Below are 21,044 nucleotides of genomic sequence, written 5' to 3' on the forward strand. Positions count from 1 at the left end.
GAGGAGGAATGGTGGAGACCGCTTCCCCAGCCTGACCCTTCCAGAGAAGAAGAAGACAGTTCAGAATTACAGCAGGGGGTTGAGGGAGGTCATAGCTCAGAGGCAGATGAGGGGGAAAGTTGGGAAATAATGGGAGAGGAGGAGGAGGTAGAGATGGAGCAGCTGGCTGACAGGTTATCACTAGAAAGCATTCCAGACCCTCCATCTCCCAGAACCCGGCGAGCCTTAAAAGTAGGAGAGCAAAGGGCTCAGAGACAGATGGCCCTAAACGACAACTGTAGGGGTGGTGATGCTGTTGATGAATGAAGAAGTGGAAGAGAAGGGGGTGGAGATTTGCTCGGGACAACACCATTATTCCAAGAAGCTGCATTCCCAAGCCTCTCTCTGTAAATATTGAATAAAAACAGATACAGTGGTGCCCCGCAAGACGAAATTAATTCGTTCCGCAAGTTTTGTCGTCTAGCGAATTTTTTGTCTTGCGAATCACGAAATCCCATAGGAATGCATTGAAAATCAATTAATGCGTTCCTATGGTCAAAAAAAGTCCAAACAAAGCCAAATTTGGTACAACAACAGTTTATTAACTGCTCTTTAAAGTCACACATACTGTAAAGAGCAGTTCAAAAATTGAAGGGAAAATAAATTAACTTTATAAACAAAACATGTCTTTGTTTTTAGACAAAGGAAACAAAGTCGCGATACGTTTTCGTCTTGCGAAGCAAGCCCATAGGGAAATTCGTCTTGCGAGGCAAATCGAAAACGGAAAAACCTTTCGTCTAGCGAGTTTTTTGTCTTGCGAGGCATTCGTCTTGCAAGGTACCACTGTAGTAAGGACTTTATCTGTTCCTGGCAACCTGGGGGTTGGTTCCTCTGTTGCCTGACACTAGCCCAAGGTCCACCCAGTGAGCTTCAGGGCCGAAGGGAGAATCAGTGGCGTAGCGTGGGGGGTGCCAGGGGTGCCAGCCGCACCGGGCGCAACTTCTGGGGGGGGCGCGCTCGCTGCCTCCGGAATCGCCAAAGAGCCTCGGGCGCAGGCTGTAGCTGGCAGCGGCTCTCAGCGCTCGCCGCGGTCCCCGCCGTCAGGGCCACGGAGGGCGCGCCAGGCAGCCCCTCCTCACCGACAGGCAGCGTTCGCCTGCGGGGCTCGGCCAGCGCGCTGGGCTGGCCGCGTGGAGTCGCCAAGGAGCCGCCGCCGCCTGCCATGCCGCCCTGGCTGCTTCAACCGCGTCCGACAGCCGGCTCGAGGCTGGGTCTCCCGACGGGGCGCTGCGGGCGGAGGCTCCGGCACCAAGCGCCACGCCGCCCAGACTCGGGTCGCTGTCTGGATGCGCGCAGCCCGCCAAACGCGCCATTGGCGGCGCTCTAGTGCCTGCGCGCCAAGACCGCCCACCCGCCCCGACGGGGCCCCCCCACCCGCGCCGGAGGCCGGCCTCCTCCCAGTCGCGAGGCTTTCCTGCGCTTCTCCTCTGGCAGGATCCGGATTACTGTCTGGGGTATGGGCTGCCTCCTGGGGCGAAGCTGGATTCCCCCTAAGGGCAAAGGACCTTTTGCTTGAGGGAGGGGGGAGGGAGGGGAGCCCTGGATCGCCCTCTGTTTCTGTCTTGCAAGAAACAAGGAAACAGGAGGATGCATTGTATCCGCTGTTGCTACATTTTGCAGCGCGCTTCTTCCCCTCTTTCTGCTCTCGGTTTCTTGCGCTCTCCTGGCGGATCGCGCGCTCCAGACACGGGGCTGCTGCTTCCTGACTTCGGATTGGCTGCCTCTCACCTTGGACGATGCCCATTGGTCAGCGATGGTTCTTTGAGAAATCCTGATGTTTCATTGAGGGGTTTCGGGACTCCATTGAAGGGTTTACAAGCCTCTTCGCTGCAGATCACTAGGAGGGGAGTTTATAGGTGGAGGGGCCCACTCTGGCTCGTCGTCCTGCGTGGGTGAATGGGATTTGGGGTGTTTGGATGGCCTCTTAGTCCCGGCTCTACCAACAGCTCGAGGGGTGAAAGCAGTGGCGTAGCGTGGGGGGTGCAGGGGGGGCCGGCCACACCGGGCGCAACATCTGGGGGTTAGGGTTAGGGGCGCAAATCCACTGGTTAGGGGGCGCAAATTACTTACCTTGCCCCGGGTGCTGACAACCCACGCTACGCCACTGGGGAGAATTGAGCCCTGGTCTCCCAGCTCCTAGTCCAACACTCTAACCACTACACCATGGTGGCTTTCAGTACTATGTGCATTGCTGTCTAGTCTTATTAGATAGTTAGAGCATGGTGCTGATAAGGCCAAAATTGTGGGTTCAGTCCCTGAATGGAAACTCAAAACGAAGTGGCTGTACAGTGTAGGAGTTGTTCCTTCCACAAATTTGCCCATGTCCTGCTGCTAGGAGGTCATGCAACAACATCAGGGCCCTCTTCCTGATGGGTTGTAGTCCAAAACATAGGGAGGGCACCAGGTTGGGGAAGGCTGTGTCAGAACTTCTTATATTGGTAGTGCCGTCTATCTTGGTGCACCTTCACCTTCGACCCAGTAGTACTGCTCTCACTTTCTTGCACCATCTGGATATGAAAAGCCCTGAAACACATTCCTTGCCTTGCAGACATCTTTGACCTTGGTGCACCTTGGCTTCTGCAGAAGTCGCATGGAAACTCACAAGCTACATCCTTTGATCTTGCTTCACAAGAGCATCCTAAACTGCTTACCTAGCAGAAGAAAGAGAAACAGGGGAGAAGGGGCTGCATGGTCTCCTTGCAGTGTGTCACAGAGGAGAAGCCAATAGACTTCACCCAACTGCCACCACCCTGCCCATGCACAATAAGTTGGTGTATTCTTTCGGGTGCATCCATTCCTTGAAACTTTTCCATCCATCTGTATAGGGAAGTTTTTAATGTTTGATGTCTTAAAGCTAAAGGTAAAGGGACCCCTGACCATTAGGTCCAGTCGTGACCGACTCTGGGGCTGTGGCGCTCATCTCACTTTATTGGCCGAGGGAGCCGGCTTCCAGCTTCCAGGTCATGTAGCCATGACTAAGCCGCTTGTGGCAAACCAGAGCAACACACAGAAACGCCGTTTACCTTCCCACCGGAGCGGTACCTATTTATCTACTTGCACTGGTGTGCTTTTGAACTGCTAGGTTGGCAGGAGCATGGACTGAGCAACAGGAGCTCACCCCATAGCGGGGATTTGAACCGCCGACCTTCTGATCGGCAAGTCCTAGGCTCTGTGGTTTAACCCACAGCGCCACCCGCGTCCCTGGTTTGATGTCTTACTGTGTTTTAAATTTGTTGGAAGCCGCCCAGAGTGGCTAGAGTAACCAAGTCAGATGGGCAATATCATCATCCTCATCCTCATCCTCATCCTCATCATCCCAGCTGGTTATCTGAGCATGCAACTAAGACCTTGAACCTGGGCTTACTTATTTCCTCCTCCCCCTCCCCAACTGATGTTCCATTTGTTTTCTCATGTCTTCTTTAGATTGTAAGCCTAAAGGCAGGAGCTGTCTTTTTCTCTCTTTTTTCCAAGTGATTGTTTTTTGTTTTTTTTTAAGCTGCTCGGGGAGCCTTCTTTTGGCTGGGATAAAACCAAAACCCCAGACACCTTTAAATAAATAAATGTGAAGCCAAAAAGAAAACCATGAAGAATTTAACAGGCCCTTAAGCGTGTGGCAGGGCATTCACACATCGTTCTGGGTTTTCTCTCTTTCCGTAGTCACTCCATATTTATTCCACAAAGCGAAGGCGTTCATTCATTTATTTAATTCTAATCCATAGGCTCTCGCCCCTAGAGGCTTGAGGTAATTAAAAATGCAATCCTAAAAACATAACGGAGATGGGCATGGCAGATAAAAACACGTTATTCAATAAAATCACTTCGACGTGGCAAATTAAAAGCTGGCCGTGTTATTTGTTTAAAAGAAGTTTTCACAAGCAGACAGAAGGCTCTACCTGACCCTCAGGCCGTGCAAACCTCATTGATCATGCTTCTCCACAATACTGATGCAGACACCGGGCCTGTCTGCATTTCTGCTTGTCCTGCAGTTTCCCCCTGGGAAAACCCTCTGAATCAGAGCAAATGTCGATCGGGTTTTCTCCAGAGTGACGTTGGCTCTGATGCAGCAGTAAACAGTGGGTTTCGGGGTGGGGAGCGGTGGAACAATCATGTTTCCAGTATGGATGCGGCACAGAGAATGACCATCCTTCATGATCCAGATGAAAGTGAATGTCTGTTATTGAAGAAGGCAGACAACTCGGGTATCATCGACTCCAGCCATCTATATCTTAAAAGGTAATCCCTACTCATTTGGGTTCTGCCAGGTTGGCAACCAGTGCAGGCATTGCATTGCAGGATAGGTGCAAAATGGCCCCATGGGGGAGCAACCAGCACCAACATTCTTCCTGCTGCGTTCTGGGCCAGCTGGAGTTTCAAATTCTCTTCCAGAGGGAGTTCCACAAAGAGTCCATCGCAAGAATCCAGACAGCCAATGGGGTGTAGTGGTTAGAGTGTCAGACTCAGTGCTGGAAGACTAGGGTTCAAATTCCCACTCGGCCATGAAGGTCATTTGTTGACCTCAGGCCAGTCATTGCTTCTCAGCCAAACCTACTCCACAGAGTTGTTGTGGGGGCGGGGAGAGAAATGTATGCACCACTTTGAGCTCCTCGGAGAAACCAGGGAGAAATATGCAATAACTAAATAATGGGGACGCGGGTGGTGCTGTGGGTTAAACCACAGAGCCTAGGGCTTGCCAATCAGAAGATCGGTGGTTCGAATCCCCATGACGGGGTGAGCTCCTGTTGCTCGGTCCTTGCTCCTGCCAATCTAGCAGTTCGAAAGCACATCAAAGTGCAAGTAGATAAATAGGTACCACTCCGGTGGGAAGGTAAATGAATTGAGTCTACTTTGGATAACGACGATTTGGAATTTTCAGTATTTATTTATTTTATTTAAATTTTATTAACATATAAAACACATACATATACATTTACACAACACACATACACAACACAACACACTACCTTATTTTCATAACATAAAACATGCCTACATTACTCTATATAATACCTACCTATACTGTACATATCAACATACCTACACACCTACCCCACACGGACACCCACCAAGTGACTTGACTTCTAGCCACAAACTACTTTTTCCCAACTAGCTTAAACACATTTCATTATTTATTTAATCTCTTCTTCTGTCTTGACTTTACTCTCCTTTCTCTCTAATCATTTTCTGGATTCACGCAATATCTGTCAGAAATTCTACTTTTTCCACGTAAATTTTGATGTATTCTTTAAAGATAGCCCACTCCTTATTCACTTTTTGTACCATATCTCCTCTTTGGGCCAAAACAAACAAGATGAACTTTAACAGAAAGAAATGTAAAGTATTGCACTTGGGTAAAAAAAATGAGAGGCACAAATACAAGATGGGTGACACCTGGCTTGAGAGCAGTACATGTGAAAAGGATCTAGGAGTCTTGGTTGACCACAAACTTGACATGAGCCAACAGTGTGATGCGGCAGCTAAAAAAGCCAATGCAATTCTGGGCTGCGTCAATAGGAGTATAGCATCTAGATCAAGGGAAGTAATAGTGCCACTGTATTCTGCTCTGGTCAGACCTCACCTGGAGTACTGTGTCCAGTTCTGGGCACCACAGTTCAAGAAGGACACTGACAAACTGGAACGTGTCCAGAGGAGGGCAACCAAAATGGTCAAAGGCCTGGAAACGATGCCTTATGAGGAACGGCTAAGGGAGCTGGGCATGTTTAGCCTGGAGAAGAGGAGGTTAAGGGGTGATATGATAGCCATGTTCAAATATATAAAAGGATGTCATATAGAGGAGGGAAAAGGTTGTTTTCTGCTGCTCCAGAGAAGCGGACACGGAGCAATGGATCCAAACGACAAGAAAGAGGATTCCACCTAAACATTAGGAAGAACTTCCTGACAGTAAGAGCTGTTTGACAGTGGAATTTGCTGCCAAGGAGTGTGGTGGAGTCTCCTCCTTTGGAGGTCTTTAAGCAGAGGCTTGACAACCATATGTCAGGAGTGCTCTGATGGTGTTTCCTGCTTGGCAGGGGGTTGGACTCGATGGCCCTTGTGGTCTCTTCCAACTCTATGATTCTATGATTCTATGATTCTATGATTCTATGATTCTATGATTCTATGATTCTTATCCTCCCTGTTAGTTTGGCAATATGGAAGTATTCCATCATTTTAGATAACCAGTCTGTTTTAGTTGGGACACTGCTGCTTTCCAATTTTGGGCAATCAGTAACCTTGTCGCGGTAGCTGCATACATAAATATTGGAATTTTCAGTATTTAATCAAGCCTGCTCTGTTATTTATTAAAGGAATATTGGCATTTCAGCTTTGAGCGATGTTTGTCGAGCAGCTTATTTTGGATAAGTTGCGAATATTTGCTGGTTATGGCTCTGTGTTGGGCAACGAGTGAGCTCTGGCAGTCACTGTTGATGAGGCCTTGGTCTTTTATAAGGCAGGATCAGGAAGCTGTTCACAGGGTTGTGCCAAAATCAAGCATTTTCTTCCTCTGAGCAAAAGGCCCCCATTTTACTGCCCAATTATCAGGGTGCTTTAGGATTTCTTGAGAATTCTAGTGTGTGTGCAGGGTTTTGAGCTCATTTTATCCTTGCAAGGTGGTTGTCAGTGGTGTGTATTGTCTTTCTTTTTATACATTAATCCTCCAGTGTCCTGCAGCCTCCCTGGCTGCCTATGCTTCCTGGTTTCATTCACATCTTCCCCTGGGCTTCAGCTGAAAAGCAAGCACCCAGGAAGGCTGCAAAGCACAGGGCACTTTGCAGAACAAAGGAAAGGACGTTCAGAAACACAACTCTGCCACCTCAAAGGTGAGGCAAGTGCGTCAAAAGGCCCTGTACCCCCACCCTGAGAATTTCACCTACATTTTCTGCCCCCTTTGATAATTTTGAAGGCATTTCCCCCCTTAATAATTCATGGATAATGGTGCCCCCCAAAAAGTGGAAGTCATGTTTGGCTCAGCACTAGTTGCTAATGAAGATGCTGAGCTATTCCAATGGGACTTTAAAGCATGCAAACCCTACACAATTGTTGTTGTTGTTGATGTTGTTTAGTTGTTTAGTCATGTCCGACTCTTCATGACCCCATAGACCAGAGCATGCCAGGCACTCCTGTCTTCCACTGCCTCCCACACTATGGTCAAACTCATGCTGCTAGCTTCGAGAACACTGTCCCACCATCTCGTTCTCTGTCGTCCCCTTCTCCTTGTGCCCTCCATCTTTCCCAACATCAAGGTCTTTTCCAGGGAGTCTTCTCTTCTCATGAGGTGGCCAAAGTATTGGAGCCTCAGCTTCAGGATCTGGCCTCTCAGTGAGCACTCAGGGCTGATTTCCTTCAGAATGGAGAGGTTTGATCTTCTTGCAGTCCATGGGACTCTCAAGAGTCTCCTCCAGCACCATAATTCAAAAGCATCAATTCTTCGGCGATCAGCCTTCTTTATGGTCCAGCTCTCACTTCCATACATGTCAAAATCTCTGTCCCCCTGCTCTGCTTTCTCTCAAGGTGTAAGGGATTCTTAAGCTATCCCAAGGCCTGCTCTGGGTCTGCATCTACACAGCTATTAAAAAACACTCGGAAAATGCTGCGGGGGAAAACCGTTTTAAAGCTCACAATGGAAAATGTAATAGAGTTCCGATTTCAGCTCTACAACACCATTGAGTGTCATGGTGTTATAACACATTTATAATGTATTTTTACTAATGTATTTTTTAAAAAATAATGATAGGTCCAAGATTAAATTGCAGGGTGTGGGGAGGAATGGAAAAGAAAGGAAAGGAAAAGTGTCGTGTATATAAAAGACCACTCCGCTGTGTTTACTTTTATATCTTGCACGGTGCTGTGACCAAGACCTGACAAAGAGCTGCCTCTACCATTTTGTTAAGTAAATAGAAGTGTCCCTTTGTCATGCATTCTCAGTACCCAACCCCATTTCATTGTTGGCAATCACTTAGCCTGGATTTCAGGCAATCGTTTTAGAGGAATCTGGAGATAATATAGCAGAGGTCCATGGGGAATACTCTAACACATTTAACTTAAGAGCACAAGAGGATGGGGGTCTGCAGCAGGAAAGGGGGAGGGGAGCTCTGGTGTTGGCATAGTTCTTTGAAACCAAACCTATGCAGCTGTTTTAACCTGTCTGTCTGTCTGTCTGTCTGTCTGTTTGTTTATTTATTTTATAAATGTTTTATTGATTTTCACAAAATTATAAACAAAGCAAACAAACATGGATCATAACCTTATTAAAACTACACTTATTAACATTGTTAAGTGACTTCCTCGCTTCCCCTTGGTTGAATATCCATGCACTTCCCTTTAACGGTTTTCCAAATCAAAGTTCTTACGAAATTTAACCAAAACATTAACATCCTTATATCTTTTAATTTTAAAATTAAACATATTGATTCATCACTTAACTTATATGAAATCCTTAGCCAATTAAATATCTGCTAGCTATTTCCTATTAATTTACATATTAAAATGGTGTAGGCATAGTTCTTTGAAACCAAACCTATGCAGCTGTTTTCACCTGTCTGTTGTTGTTTTTTTAAAAAATAAGCTTCCCATCTCTGCTTGTGGAGAACTAGAATCTTTCAGTGGCTTGAAATCTCAAGAGTTCAATCTGAATCAGGAAATACAGCACTCAACAATTCACCAGCATTTTACTGTCAGTTTATCTTAGTATACACAATTTTTCCCACTCTACACATTTTTTTTGCAAAGCATTTTCCCCTAATAGAATGCATTTTTTTGTAAATTATTTCCACCAATGTATGCATTTATAGGCATATGTTCATACAGATTACTTGGCTGGAGAACTTCATGGCAAAATTCAGACAATTGCAAATTTTGGTGGCCTGCTGCTGTTTTGGTTCGTCACGTAATGTTCTGGAAAGCGTAAATTCGGCAAGTTTGTGTTTGCACACTGGATGATAATGTACATTCCAGTGCTCGATGCAGGCATCTTTTGGGGGATGCTGTAAACATGACATCATTCCTGCGTCATACACTTATTTGTCAGTCTAGAGCACATTCTGCTGGAACTGTTACAATCTGCTTTGTGCTGAGCAGCTGCTTCTCAAACGCTTGTTACCTCCATGTGCACACACAGAGAGCTTTCTCAGCTCACCTCCTATTGGGGCAGAGCTACTGACATTACAGTGCTCTTCCACTCCTCTGCATCATATTTAACTTGCCTACAGATGAAAGAGGCAAAACATGAAGCAGTACTGTAACTCTTAACACCAATATACCGTATGCCCTCTGTATATCAGCAGACCAGCACTCTCATTTCCAGCTGAAGACTGAGAGAGAGAGAGAGAGAGAGAGAGAGAGAGGGAGAGGGAAAAAGAGGATTTTTTTAAGTCTGTGGAAATGCTAATGGAGCAAGGGGGAGGGGGAAAATAGGGAACATCAATAGAATTGTAGAGTTCAAAGGGACCCGGAGGGTCATCTATTCCAACCCCCTTCAATGCAGGAATCTCAGTTAAAGCATCCATGATAGGTGGCCATCCAAACTCTGCTTAAAAACCTCCAATAATTGAGAGTTCCACTGTCTAACAGCTCTTACTGTCAGAAAGTTCTTCCTGATGTTTAGTTGGAATCTCCTTTCTTGTAACTTGAAGCCATGGTCCTGCTCCCCCCCCCCCACATACCCCGAGCAAGAGAAAACAAGCTTGTTCCCTGTAACAGCCCTTCAAATATTTGAAGATGGCTATCATATCTCCTCTCAGTCTCTTCTTTTCCAGGCTACACATACCCAGCTCCCTCAACTTTTCCTCATAAGGCTTGGTTTCCAGACCCAGCAAACTTTTTCAGCAGGGGGCTGGTCCACTGTCCCTCAGACCTTGTGGTGGGCTGGACTATATATATATATATTTGGGGGGATGAACAAATTCCTATGCCCCACAAATAACCCACAGATGCATTTTAAATAAAAGGGACACATTCTACTCATGTAAAAACATGCTGATCCCGGACTGTCCTTGGGCCAGATTTAGAAGGCAGTTGGGCCAGATCCGGCCCCTGGGCCTTAGTTTGCCTACCCATGCCCTTGATCATCTTGGTCACCCTCCTCTGCACATGTTCCAGCTTGCCAACATCCTTCTTATATTGTGGAGCCCAGAATTGGACACAGCATTCCAGGTGGGGTCTGACCAAGTCAGAACAGAATGGGACTATTACTTCTCTTGACCTGGACACTGGACTTCTGTTGATGCAGCCCAGAATAGCACTGTTGGACACTTGTTTGAAACGTGTGTGCAGGTGACATGGTCAGTAGCTGCCACTTTAGATGAGGTTATCGTACAAAGGTGGACACAGCTGTAAACCACTATGTACGAAAGCACACAGTGGGGGTATGTTTCCAAAGTCTATGTCTGCACACAGCCTTAGAAGAGGCGTTAGTAATCCCTCCTTGACCACAAACTTGACATGAGCCAACAGTGTGACGCGGCAGCTAAAAAAGCCAATGCAATTCTGGGCTGCATCAATAGGAGTATAGCATCTAGATCAAGGGAAGTAATAGTGCCACTGTATTCTGCTCTGGTCAGACCTCACCTGGAGTACTGTGTCCAGTTCTGGGCACCACAATTCAAGAAGGACACTGACAAACTGGAACGTGTCCAGAGGAGGGCAACCAAAATGGTCAAAGGCCTGGAAACGATGCCTTATGAGGAACGGCTAAGGGAGCTGAGCATGTTTAGCCTGGAGAAGAGGAGGTTAAGGGGTGATATGATAGCCATGTTCAAATATATAAAAGGATGTCACATAGAGGAGGGAGAAAGGTTGTTTTCTGCTGCTCCAGAGAAGCGGACACGGAGCAATGGATCCAAACTACAAGAAAGAAGATTCCACCTAAACATTAGGAAGAACTTCCTGACAGTAAGAGCTGTTCGACAGTGGAATTTGCTGCCAAGGAATGTGGTGGAGTCTCCTACTTTGGAGGTCTTTAAGCAGAGGCTTGACAACCATATGTCAGGAGTGCTCTGATGGTGTTTCCTGCTTGGCAGGGGGTTGGACTCGATGGCCCTTGTGGTCTCTTCCAACTCTATGATTCTATGATTCTATGATTCTCCTTCTCTTATAGGAGGGAATGCATCTTAAAGGCCTAAGAAGAGCTTTGCAGGATCAGACCCAAGGCTCATCTAGTTCAGCATCCCATTCTCACAGCAGCCAATGAGGCGTCTGTGCGAAATCCTCAAGCAGGACCAGAGTACGACAGCAACTCTCCACACTTGTGACTCCCAGCACCTGGAATTCAGGTGCACACCACCTTCAGTATTGGAGATAGTATGCAGCCATCATCAAAGAGGGATATTGTATCCTGCAAGCACAGCAGCTACAGCAGCCAATCAGGTGCTTGCAGGAAACCTACCAGTATGCCCTAAACGGCCTCGGTCCAGTATACCTGAAGGAGCGTCTCCACCCCCATCGTTCAGCCCGGACACTGAGGTCCAGCACCAAGGGCCTTCTGGCTGTTCCCTCGCTACAAGATGCCAAGTTACAGGGAACCAGGCAGAGGGCCTTGTCGGTAGTGGCGCCCTCCCTGTGGAATGCCCTCCCACCAGATGTCAGAGAGAACAACAACTACCAAACTTTTAGAAAACATCTGAAGGCAGCCCTGTTTAGGGAAGCTTTTAATGTTTGATGTATCATAGTGTTGTAAATAGTATTTTAATATTCTTTTGGAAGCCGCCCAGAGTGGCTGGGGAAACCCAGCCAGATGGGCGGGGTATAAATAATAAATTATTATTATTATTATTATTATTATTATTATTATTCACTATGTTTCCAACCCAGCAATTGGGATCCATACAGGTTCCATGCAGCCGCCAGTGACTAAGGCTGTGTACACAATGCCAGCTTAAAAGGCAGCTAGGCCATTTATCCAGCTGTGTACACACTCCTGTTTACTCTGCATCCAGTCTGATCCCACCACTGGTTTGGAAAGCAGTGTACACACGGTGTGAGCCACAATCTATCTATCTTTCACCTAGACTGTTTTTTTGTTTGTTATCTAGAGCGTTTTGATGAGTCTCATCCCGACCCCGCCAAGCCAGGTTCGATCCGAATTGAGAAACAGAACGACCCGGCTGAGCTTTAAAAGCTGGTAACGAGTGCACCGCCTCCATTCATAAACGCATCAAAGCGGACTGTTTCATCCGGAACGGCAGGTTAGAATGGAAATGTGGCTAACGCCGTGCGGACACACGGGTCCCCAACCCGGCAGCAGGAGCGCACTGGATGCGGAGTAAACGGACGTGTGCGCGCGCCAACAGCCAGCGACAAGCGGATCACCCACAAAAGTTGTCTTAAAACGGTGTCTGCTTCGACCAGGAACTCAAATCCTATGCTTCCCCCCCGCCCCATGGGATTGCTATAAACAAATATTCAGAGTTAAAAGATGAATCCGGGAAGGCTGCAATCCTGTACACGCTTACCGGGGAGTAAGTCCCATCGGAGTCAACACTCGGGATTTACTTCTGAGTAAACGTGCATAGGATCGCATCTCATCCAGTGCAAAACAATCAAAACCTGAGACTGCAAAATTTCTCTCTTTTTTAAAAATCGGTGGAACGGCGCAGGAAGTATAGTGGTACCTCGGGTTAAGAACTTAATTCGTTCCGGAGGTCCGTTCTTAACCTGAATATTCTTAACCAGCTAATGGGGCCTCCTGCCACCACCGCCGCCGTGTGATATCTGTTCTCATCCTGAAGCAAAGTTCTTAACCCGAAGTACTATTTCTGGGTTAGTGGAGTCTGTAACCTGAAGCGTATGTAACCCGAGGTACCACTGTAGCTTTAAAGAAGATGCGGGGAGCGTGAAATTATGTATGTGAGGTGTAAATCTGGACAGGAATAATATATATCTTTCCATCCCCAGTTCTGGGAGCGCCCCGCTCCCCGCCCAGTTCTTTAACACAATCCCTGGTCTTCTCTCCTGGGTTATTGCGCGTGGCTTGTGGTGGGAATCGTGGGATCTCCTCCTTCCTTCCCTCCCATCCCTCCCCTCCCCAGCCTCTTCAGAAGAGGATGGGGGTCGGTCCCGCCTGGTGAAGCCCACAACGGTCCGGAGAGGGGAGAGATGCCACTGGCTCCCCCCCCCCCCCGCCTTCGCCGCCCAATCTGAGCGCAGAGAAGTCAAAAGGGAGAGGCAATCTCGATGTGGCGAGAGAGAGAAGCGCATCAGTCGGCTGCCTAAAACTCAGCCCAGCCCATCAGAGGCAGGACAGCGAAGGCAGCAAAGCAGCCTTGAGTAGATCGAGGATCCCGCGGAAGGGACCAACAGTTGCCGACCGACCTCGCCGAGCTCGGGGGCTGCTGCTGCGCAGCGCAGAGCCGAGAATCCGGGCGGAGAGGGACCACCCGGAGGATCAAGAGGGCTAGCAGTTTTTTTGTTTGCCGGGAGGGGTTCTGTTTATGTTGGGAGAGGGCGTACTGTGAAGCAGGCGGGGGATCCGGACCCAGACACCGGTTCTTGCTCAGGGCAGAGCAGTCGGGCGAGCGAGCGGGGGAGCCATGGATCAGGACCAGGCGAGGATGGCGAGGGGGCCGAAGTTGACGCGAAAGGAATGGGTGCGTTGACCAGAAGCGGAGCGAGGGGGATGGCTTTGCGTCGGCGAGGGCTCTCCAGAATGGGATTTCTCGCGTTTCAAGAGCATCTCCTCTTACTGCTCTGCGCAAACTTCTTCCCTGGTAAGTTTCACGCTTTTTTGTGTGTGCCGGTTTTTCTCTCTCCCACACCCCGGCCAGAAGCCCCGTGCGCCTGTCGCTCTGCAGCAAGAGAAATTCTCCTAAAATTCTCCCTTCCGTCTCCTCCTCCCTGCTTTCTTTTAAACGCCTTGGGATAACTGCTCGAAGAGTATTGTTTGCCTCTTGCTGGAGGCATATAAATGTGCTTTTGGGGGGCGTGTATTCAGTGCTATCCCTACTCAGAGTAGACCCATTGAAATTAATGGGCTTCGGTTGGTTAATTCTCATGGGTCTACTCTGAGTAGATACAACCCTTAATTATTATTATTTGCAAGGGTTGATCAGGGCTAGTCAGCAGTATGGAAAGATTGCACTTTGCACATGCTTGGTGGCTCTCATGTTGCAATAAATCCTTTCCCGTTCGTTTTAAAAACAAAACTCAGGGTAGTTTCTCCCAACAGCAGCGGCAGCAGCACCAGCCGTCTGAGGGAGGCTATGTGGCGAAACTGGCCCAAAGTCAGCAGATCAGCCTTGTGGCAGAGCCGAGATTAGAACCCAGCCCCCTCAAACACAGTGACTCTCGGAATGTAGCTTGTCTCATCTGGATGTCTTCCTTCCCATGGAGAAGCCCACAAGCAAACACACAAACCTTTCCCCATTGTATCCGTACAACAACCCTGTGAGGTAGATTAGGCTGGGACGCAGCAACAGGGGTCAAGGTCATCCTGTGAGTTTCAGCCAGAAAGAAAGCTCCATAAGAACCAGGTAAGGTGGGGCAGCAGGAGACCCTTATGAATGCTGGGCAGGGAGACCAACAGGGGAGGGAGCAGGGAGCAATCCAGGACCAGCCACAGATAAAGACAATTAATGTTAGTTTGGCCTCCCTGCAGAGTTGTACAAGGTCAGGAACACAGGAAGTTGCCTTATACTGTGTGAGACCATTAGTCCATCCATCCAGTCCAGTCCAGACTTTGATGCTGTTCTGTAGCTCTCCAAGGTTTCAGGCAAGGAATAGTGCCTTGCCCTACCAGGAGATGTTGGGGATTGAATCTGGGAGCTTCTGCATAAAGAAGGCAGGACAGCTCAGTCGGCAGAAGCATGAGACTCTTAATGGCAGGGTTGTGGGTTTGACTCCCACATTGGGCAAAAAGATTCCTGCATTGCAGGAGATCAGACTAGATGACTGCTGTGGTCCCTTTCCAACTCTAAAACCCCATAATTCTCACACTGAGACTGAGGAGGACCCTGGCAGCCAGTGTCACCCTCTCGACCGGTTGTAAGGAAAAAAGCAGGCAGGCTGAAGTTGTGGCATGGAGAGATTCATTCCCCCTTATGGATAAGCCTCTACTGTCTGATCTCAGCTCAAGAGGTTTGGCCATCAACCCAATATAGGGCGGAATGGCACCATCTCTCCAGGATGGAGGCAGAGAGGAGCGTCTCCCATCACATCCTACCTGCTCCCTTCAACTGCAGGTGTCAGGGACTGAACATAGGACCTTCAGTGTACAGAGGACACCTGCACCTTTCCCTGGACTTAAACCCCCACCAGCCCAGCAATGGTGGGATTTGTAGTCCAAAAAACTGGGGGAGTATCAGGCTAGGCAAGGCTGGCGTAGACAAGCCCTTTGCCTGCTACACCTCACCAGCACTCCCTTGAGGTTTACACCACACGTTGAAACAGAGATCTAGGATGCTTGGGCTTCAGTCAAGCTCTAGGTGAAGAGAGACACAGGCAAAGGAAGATTTGGAAGCATTTGATATTGTCTTTTTTCAGGTCCCTCTGAATTTGCAGGGGGGTAGACGAGAACTAACTTGCCCCTCTGTCTGGGGAGCATTACAGATTGTTCAGCCTTTTTAACCGCCACTGCTTTGGAATGTGTTTGTTTATTTATTTACTGGGTACCTGATGAATGGCTAGAGAATGGGCTCCCTGGAGCATGTGCAGAGTGCATTGGCTTGCTGCTAAACAACCACAGCCAGCCACTGTGACTTTGGGAGTAGGTATTGGGGTTTAGATGTCGGAGAGGATGTAATGAAGGCAGGACCCTGCCTGTGTGAGCAGGGTCCTCAAACCCCACCTTAGCGTATAAACTGAGAAGTTTTAACCTCAGCAAGAAACTTACTAGGAACAATAAACAACAACAAATGCCTCTATCAGCCTCAACCTTCCCTCCAGTCTGCAATATGTTTGTGGTGAGGATACAGTCCTACTTTTGCACGACCGTTGAAAAGATTGTTTGCACCATAATAGCAATCTCAATACATTCAGAAAAGCACTAGAAGGAGTAGCAAGTTCGTTAGCCACCTTGGGGTTGGGGAGGTATCCCCAAAAGGCAGGTTGCAATACGTTAAATAAACAAAATAAAAGAAAAAACGTACCACCTAGCATCTAAATAGTAAACACGTTGCTTGCTAAATGCATCATTTGATTTACACTCCAAGTTGCAAAGTCTGGTTTTTGTGAAAAGTCATTCCCTTTTTTAATTGCCTGGTTTCTGTCCCCCCCCCCTTCCCTTCCTGCTCTCAGCACCTGTTTTCTCTCCCTCTCTCCTTCTAGGGTATCTTATTATCCCCCAGATATAGCCTTCCCATTCCACTTCAAAAAGAAAGAAAGAAAATATAATATAATCCAGGACAGGCTAAAGCATGAAAAGCTTTGCTGAGCACTAGTGGAAACGGTGGCTGTGCAATCCGCTGCCTGCTTACTCTGGAGCAGTTTTATTGGCATTAAGGAGTTCACTTTCCCCATGTAAATGGAAGTGGTTTAGTGGCTCTCTGTGCCAAACATCTTGGCTTTCCCCCTCCACTGCATCCTTGCCTTGGGAAGGTGGCTGCAAAGATTGCAAAAGCCTTTTTTCTTGGCAGTTTCTGAGCCAAGCTGGACTCTATTCATTTGTTTGCTTGCTTCCAAAAACAAACCAAGATGCACTTCGGAGAGTTCCCTTTATGGTTCTGTAGCAGCCTTAAACTTTTCAAGCCAGTGAGGGCCCCGGCCATAACTTAAATCTCACCCTAGAGAGATGATTATCTGATTCAGATATAAATGCTTGGGGAGAAGAACTGGGGGAGGGTGGCCAAATCAAATGAATTATTGGAAACCTTGTTCCTGCCCCCTATCCTAATTTGGTTAATTTTCCTATGAATATTTATCATTTATGAGGCATGTTTACATTTGCAAAATGCTCGCTTGCGTGTATTTGTCCCCACCAAAGCAAACAAAGAAAAACAACCTTGTGAGGTAAGCTAGCAAGACTATTTTATGAATGGGGAACTGAAAATGGGAGAAAAGGGATTTCCTATGGTCATGAAGAAAATCCGTGTCAAACCTGGAGCTTTTTTACAGCCCACTCTTAAACATGCTTGTTGTTGTTGTTTAGTTGTTTAGTCGTTTCTGACTCTTTGTGACCCCATGGACCAGAGCACGCCAGGCACTCCTGTCTTCCACCGCCTCCCGCAGCTCGGTCAAACTCATGCTGGTAGCTTCGAGAACACTGTCCAACCATCTCATCCTCCGTCGTCCCCTTCTCCTTGTGCCCTCCATCTTTCCCAACATCAGGGTCTTTTCCAGGGAGTCTTCTCTTCTCATGAGGTGGCCAAAGTCTTGGAGCCTCAGCTTCAGGATCTGTCCTTCCAGTGAGCACTCAGGGCTGATTTCCTTCAGAATGGATAGGTTTGATCTTCTTGCACAACATCTACTTTTCCACCTGATAGGCTAAGGGAAGCTTTCCTGGATACGTAGCAAAATGGACACACTGGAACAAAAGGCAACCCACACAGCCTGCTGGTCTCTGTCCCTGCCTTTCCTCCGCTTCTCTTCCCACTATTTCTTAGCTGTTTGTAGCAGCCAGAACAATAAAAATAGCAAATGTTCCAGAGAGTTCAATGGGGATTGCTTCCTAGTAATTCTTTTCAAGATCAGGAAATCCGGCACATACAGTACCTGGATCACAACTTACCACTTCCTTGAAAGACTTTAGTAGTCAAGGATGTTAAGATTCACAACTGGCTTTCAGCTAAAATTTATCCCATTTGTTAAAAAATAGTTATAACTCACCCTGCATCGAGACAGATACCAGGAAAGGGTAAAAGGTAAAGGGACCCCTGACAATTAGGTCCAGTCCTGACAACTTTGGGGTTGTGGCGCTCATCTCGCTTTACTGGCCGAGGGAGCCGGCGTACAGCTTCCGGGTCATGTGGCTAGCATGACTAAGCCACTTCTGACGAACCAGAGCAGTGCACAGAAACACCGTTTACCTTCCTGCCCAAGTGGTACCTATTTATCTACTTGCACTTTGACGTGCTTTCAAACTGCTAGGTTGGCAGGAGCAGGGACCGAGCAACGGGAGCTCACGGGGATTCAAACTGCTGACATTCTGATCGGCAAGTCCTAGGCTCTGTGGTTTAACCCACAGCACCACCCGCGTCCCTCCAGGAAAGGGTACAGAACATAAAACATGAACCAACCACTGTATGTGTGTATTCGTAGAAGGGAGGTGAATCTAGACATGTTTGTCTTCAGTACTTATAACTCAACAGGTGAAAGCATGGTGCTGATGATGCCAAGGTTGCAGGTTCGATCCCCGTATGGGACAGCTGCATACTCCTGCATTGGACTAGATGATCCTCTGATTCTGTGACTACTCACAAGTTGTGTGAACTAGTCACCAGTTCTCAAGCTCACTTTTGGCATGTGTGGCATCTATTAGTCCCTGGATCTGTCCAGAGTGCTGTAGGTGGCTGTTTGCCTCCCAGTGTTGGCCATGTGATGGCACCTGGCAGTGAAGATGATTTTGTTTCTGGTGTTGGATCGTAGCCCTTTCTGATTGCTGGCTCAGATGTGGGATCCCACCTTTGAAGCTTCCGTACAGGGAAACATTCCCTGCCTGTGGAAAGCAAGCAGGTCAGGAAGAAGGGTTTCAGCATAGCTCCTCCACCATGCCGACTTCCTAGCTTTCCTCATGCAGGAAATGCTTTTGTAGTGGCAGAGCATTCCAACATTCCTCCACTCTGGAGCTCGAGGTGGTACAGTCCTTCACTGGAAGAGCTGTACCACGTACTATTTGTGAACGCTTGAACTGTCGTTTACTGTATAACCAGAAACACTCGGATAAACATGTCGTCTTTGGGGAGGTATCTGACTGGGGGTTCATCCACTCCACCCCATATCCAGCCCTAGAGCAATTTGGAGGTGGAACTAATATTAAACATAACGAGTAGAGGGGAGGAGGGAGGAGGCACTGCTGCACCTCCTTCCCCCCTCCAGACCAAGAACAGGAGGGTTCAGTTCTGTGGGGTGCTGATCATTCGTAACTGCATTCCCTGCAGGGAGGCCCCTCATGAAGGAGCAGCAGCCTGCTACCCACATGATGGAACCCTCTGCTTACCAGCTGGTGGGTGGAGCAGTCCCTTTTTGTGTGGTGCTGATCCTTTGTTAGCACTTCCCCTGCAGGAGAGGTGCCTTGAGAAGAAGCACCACCCAGCACTCCACAAAGTAAAGGTAAAGGGACCCCTGACCCTTAGGTCCAGTCGTGGCTGACTCTGGGGTTGCGGCGCTCATCTCGCTTTATTGGCCGAGGGAGCCAGCGTACAGCTTCTGGGTCATGTGGCCAGCATGACTAAGCCACTTCTGGCGAACCAGAGCAGCGCACGGAAAAGCCGTTTACCTTCCCACTGGAGTGGTACCTATTTATCTACTTGCACTTTGATGTGCTTTCAAACTGCTAGGTTGGCAGGAGCAGGGACCGAGCAACAGGAGCTCACCCCGTCGTGAGGATTCGAACCGCCGACCTTCTGATTGGCAAGTGCTAGGCTCTGTGGTTTAACCCACAGTGCCACCCACGTCCCTATACCCCACAAGGTAGAATCCTCCAATTATCAGCTGCTATGGGGAGGATGCTATCCCATGTGGTGCTGCTTCTGGGGGCAGGGCATTGGGAGGACAGGTCAGGCCAGAAAGTCCACACCCCACATCCAAGCCTGAAAGACCGCACCCTGCACCCAAAGTCTTCCACCTCCCCACTCCAATGTTTTCCCAATAAGACATACCTGGTGTGGTAGGTCCATTCTACTCTCAGCCCTTCCACCATTTTCCTCTTGCCTGTCTCGTCTCCCACCCCCCGACAGACCCATATCACTCTGGGTCATGAGACCCAACCTGTAGTAACCTGGGGCTGTCATAATAATAATAATAATAATAATAATAATAATAATAATAATAATAATAATTTATTATTTGTACCCCGCCCATCTGGCTGGGTTTCCCTAGCCACTCTGGGAGGCTTCCAACAAAGATTAAAAGTACATTAAAATGTCACACATTAAAAACTTCGCTAAACAGAGCTGCCTTCAGATGTCTTCTAAATGTTGGGTAGTTGTTTATTTCTTTGACATCTGGTGGGAGGGCGTTCCACAGGGCGGGCGCCACTACCGAAAAGGCCCTCTGCCTGGTTCCCTGCAGCTTTGCTTCTCTCAATGAGGGAACCGCCAGAAGGCCCTCAGCGCTGGACCTCTATCTGACTCGAATGATGCCCAGATCCCCAAAATCGACCCAATTCAGGCCTTGGCATAATTTGGTGCACAGCCCTCTGGTGGCCTCCAATGAAGGGCAGGTTCACACATGCAAGTCAATACCTGGTGATACAGTCAATGAGTGGTGAGAATATATGATCAAGCATTGGTTTGCCTGTGCGAATGAACTCTCCTAGAGACATCCTCAGATAAATAACTTCTGCGTAGGGATGGATGGATCAGCCTTTTCCCAATCTACATCAATTTCACACGCATTCATGTGGTGATTTTTAAAAAGAAACACACACAAATTCATATTCATGTGGTATTTCTGATTACATTTTCCTCACAAAATATGCATTTCTAAATGTATTTGCTCTCAAACCTTGCATTTTATTATAAAACATGCATTTTAAAAAGCATTTTGCAGTATTCTATTGAGCTGAGAAATGCAGGGCAAAATCCAGAGATGTGAAATTCGAAGGATCCACATGTGCTGCGGATCAGGTCCATTGGTATTGACATTTGTGAAGAAGGCATTCCCCAACACATCCCTAACTCTGTACCACATCCATTCATCCCATGGCATCTGCAGCATCAAGATGTTTGAGTGAATGGAGCTGCCACAATACAGAGAGAATTCCCATGGGGTGCTTTTTCAGTGGAGCCCGTTCACACATTCAGCCAGTGGCGTAGCGTGGGCTGTCAGCACCCGGGGCAAGGCAGGTAATTTGCGCCCCCTAACCCGTGGATTTGCGCCCCCTTACCCATGGATTTGCGCCCCCTAACCCAAACCCCCAAATG

At 48.0% G+C, this 21,044-nt stretch overlaps 1 protein-coding gene across 2 annotated transcripts in view; it reads left to right on the plus strand.

Moving 5' to 3' along the window:
* The first annotated feature begins 13,001 nt into the window (after positions 1-13,001).
* CHRNA4 (cholinergic receptor nicotinic alpha 4 subunit) overlaps positions 13,002-21,044 on the plus strand; it is an 82,806-nt gene continuing 74,763 nt past the window's right edge. The window contains exon 1 of one of the 2 annotated variants that reach the window (XM_083507435.1): positions 13,002-13,736. In XM_083507435.1, the coding sequence (XP_083363561.1) occupies positions 13,613-13,736 (124 nt within the window). In that variant the 5' untranslated portion in view covers positions 13,002-13,612. The remainder of the gene's footprint in view (positions 13,737-21,044) is intronic. The other variant, XM_083507434.1, reaches the window with a different exon arrangement.

This window comes from Podarcis liolepis (assembly GCF_965112155.1).
Source record: "Podarcis liolepis genome assembly, chromosome: 6".
Classification (NCBI taxonomy): domain Eukaryota; kingdom Metazoa; phylum Chordata; class Lepidosauria; order Squamata; family Lacertidae; genus Podarcis; species Podarcis liolepis.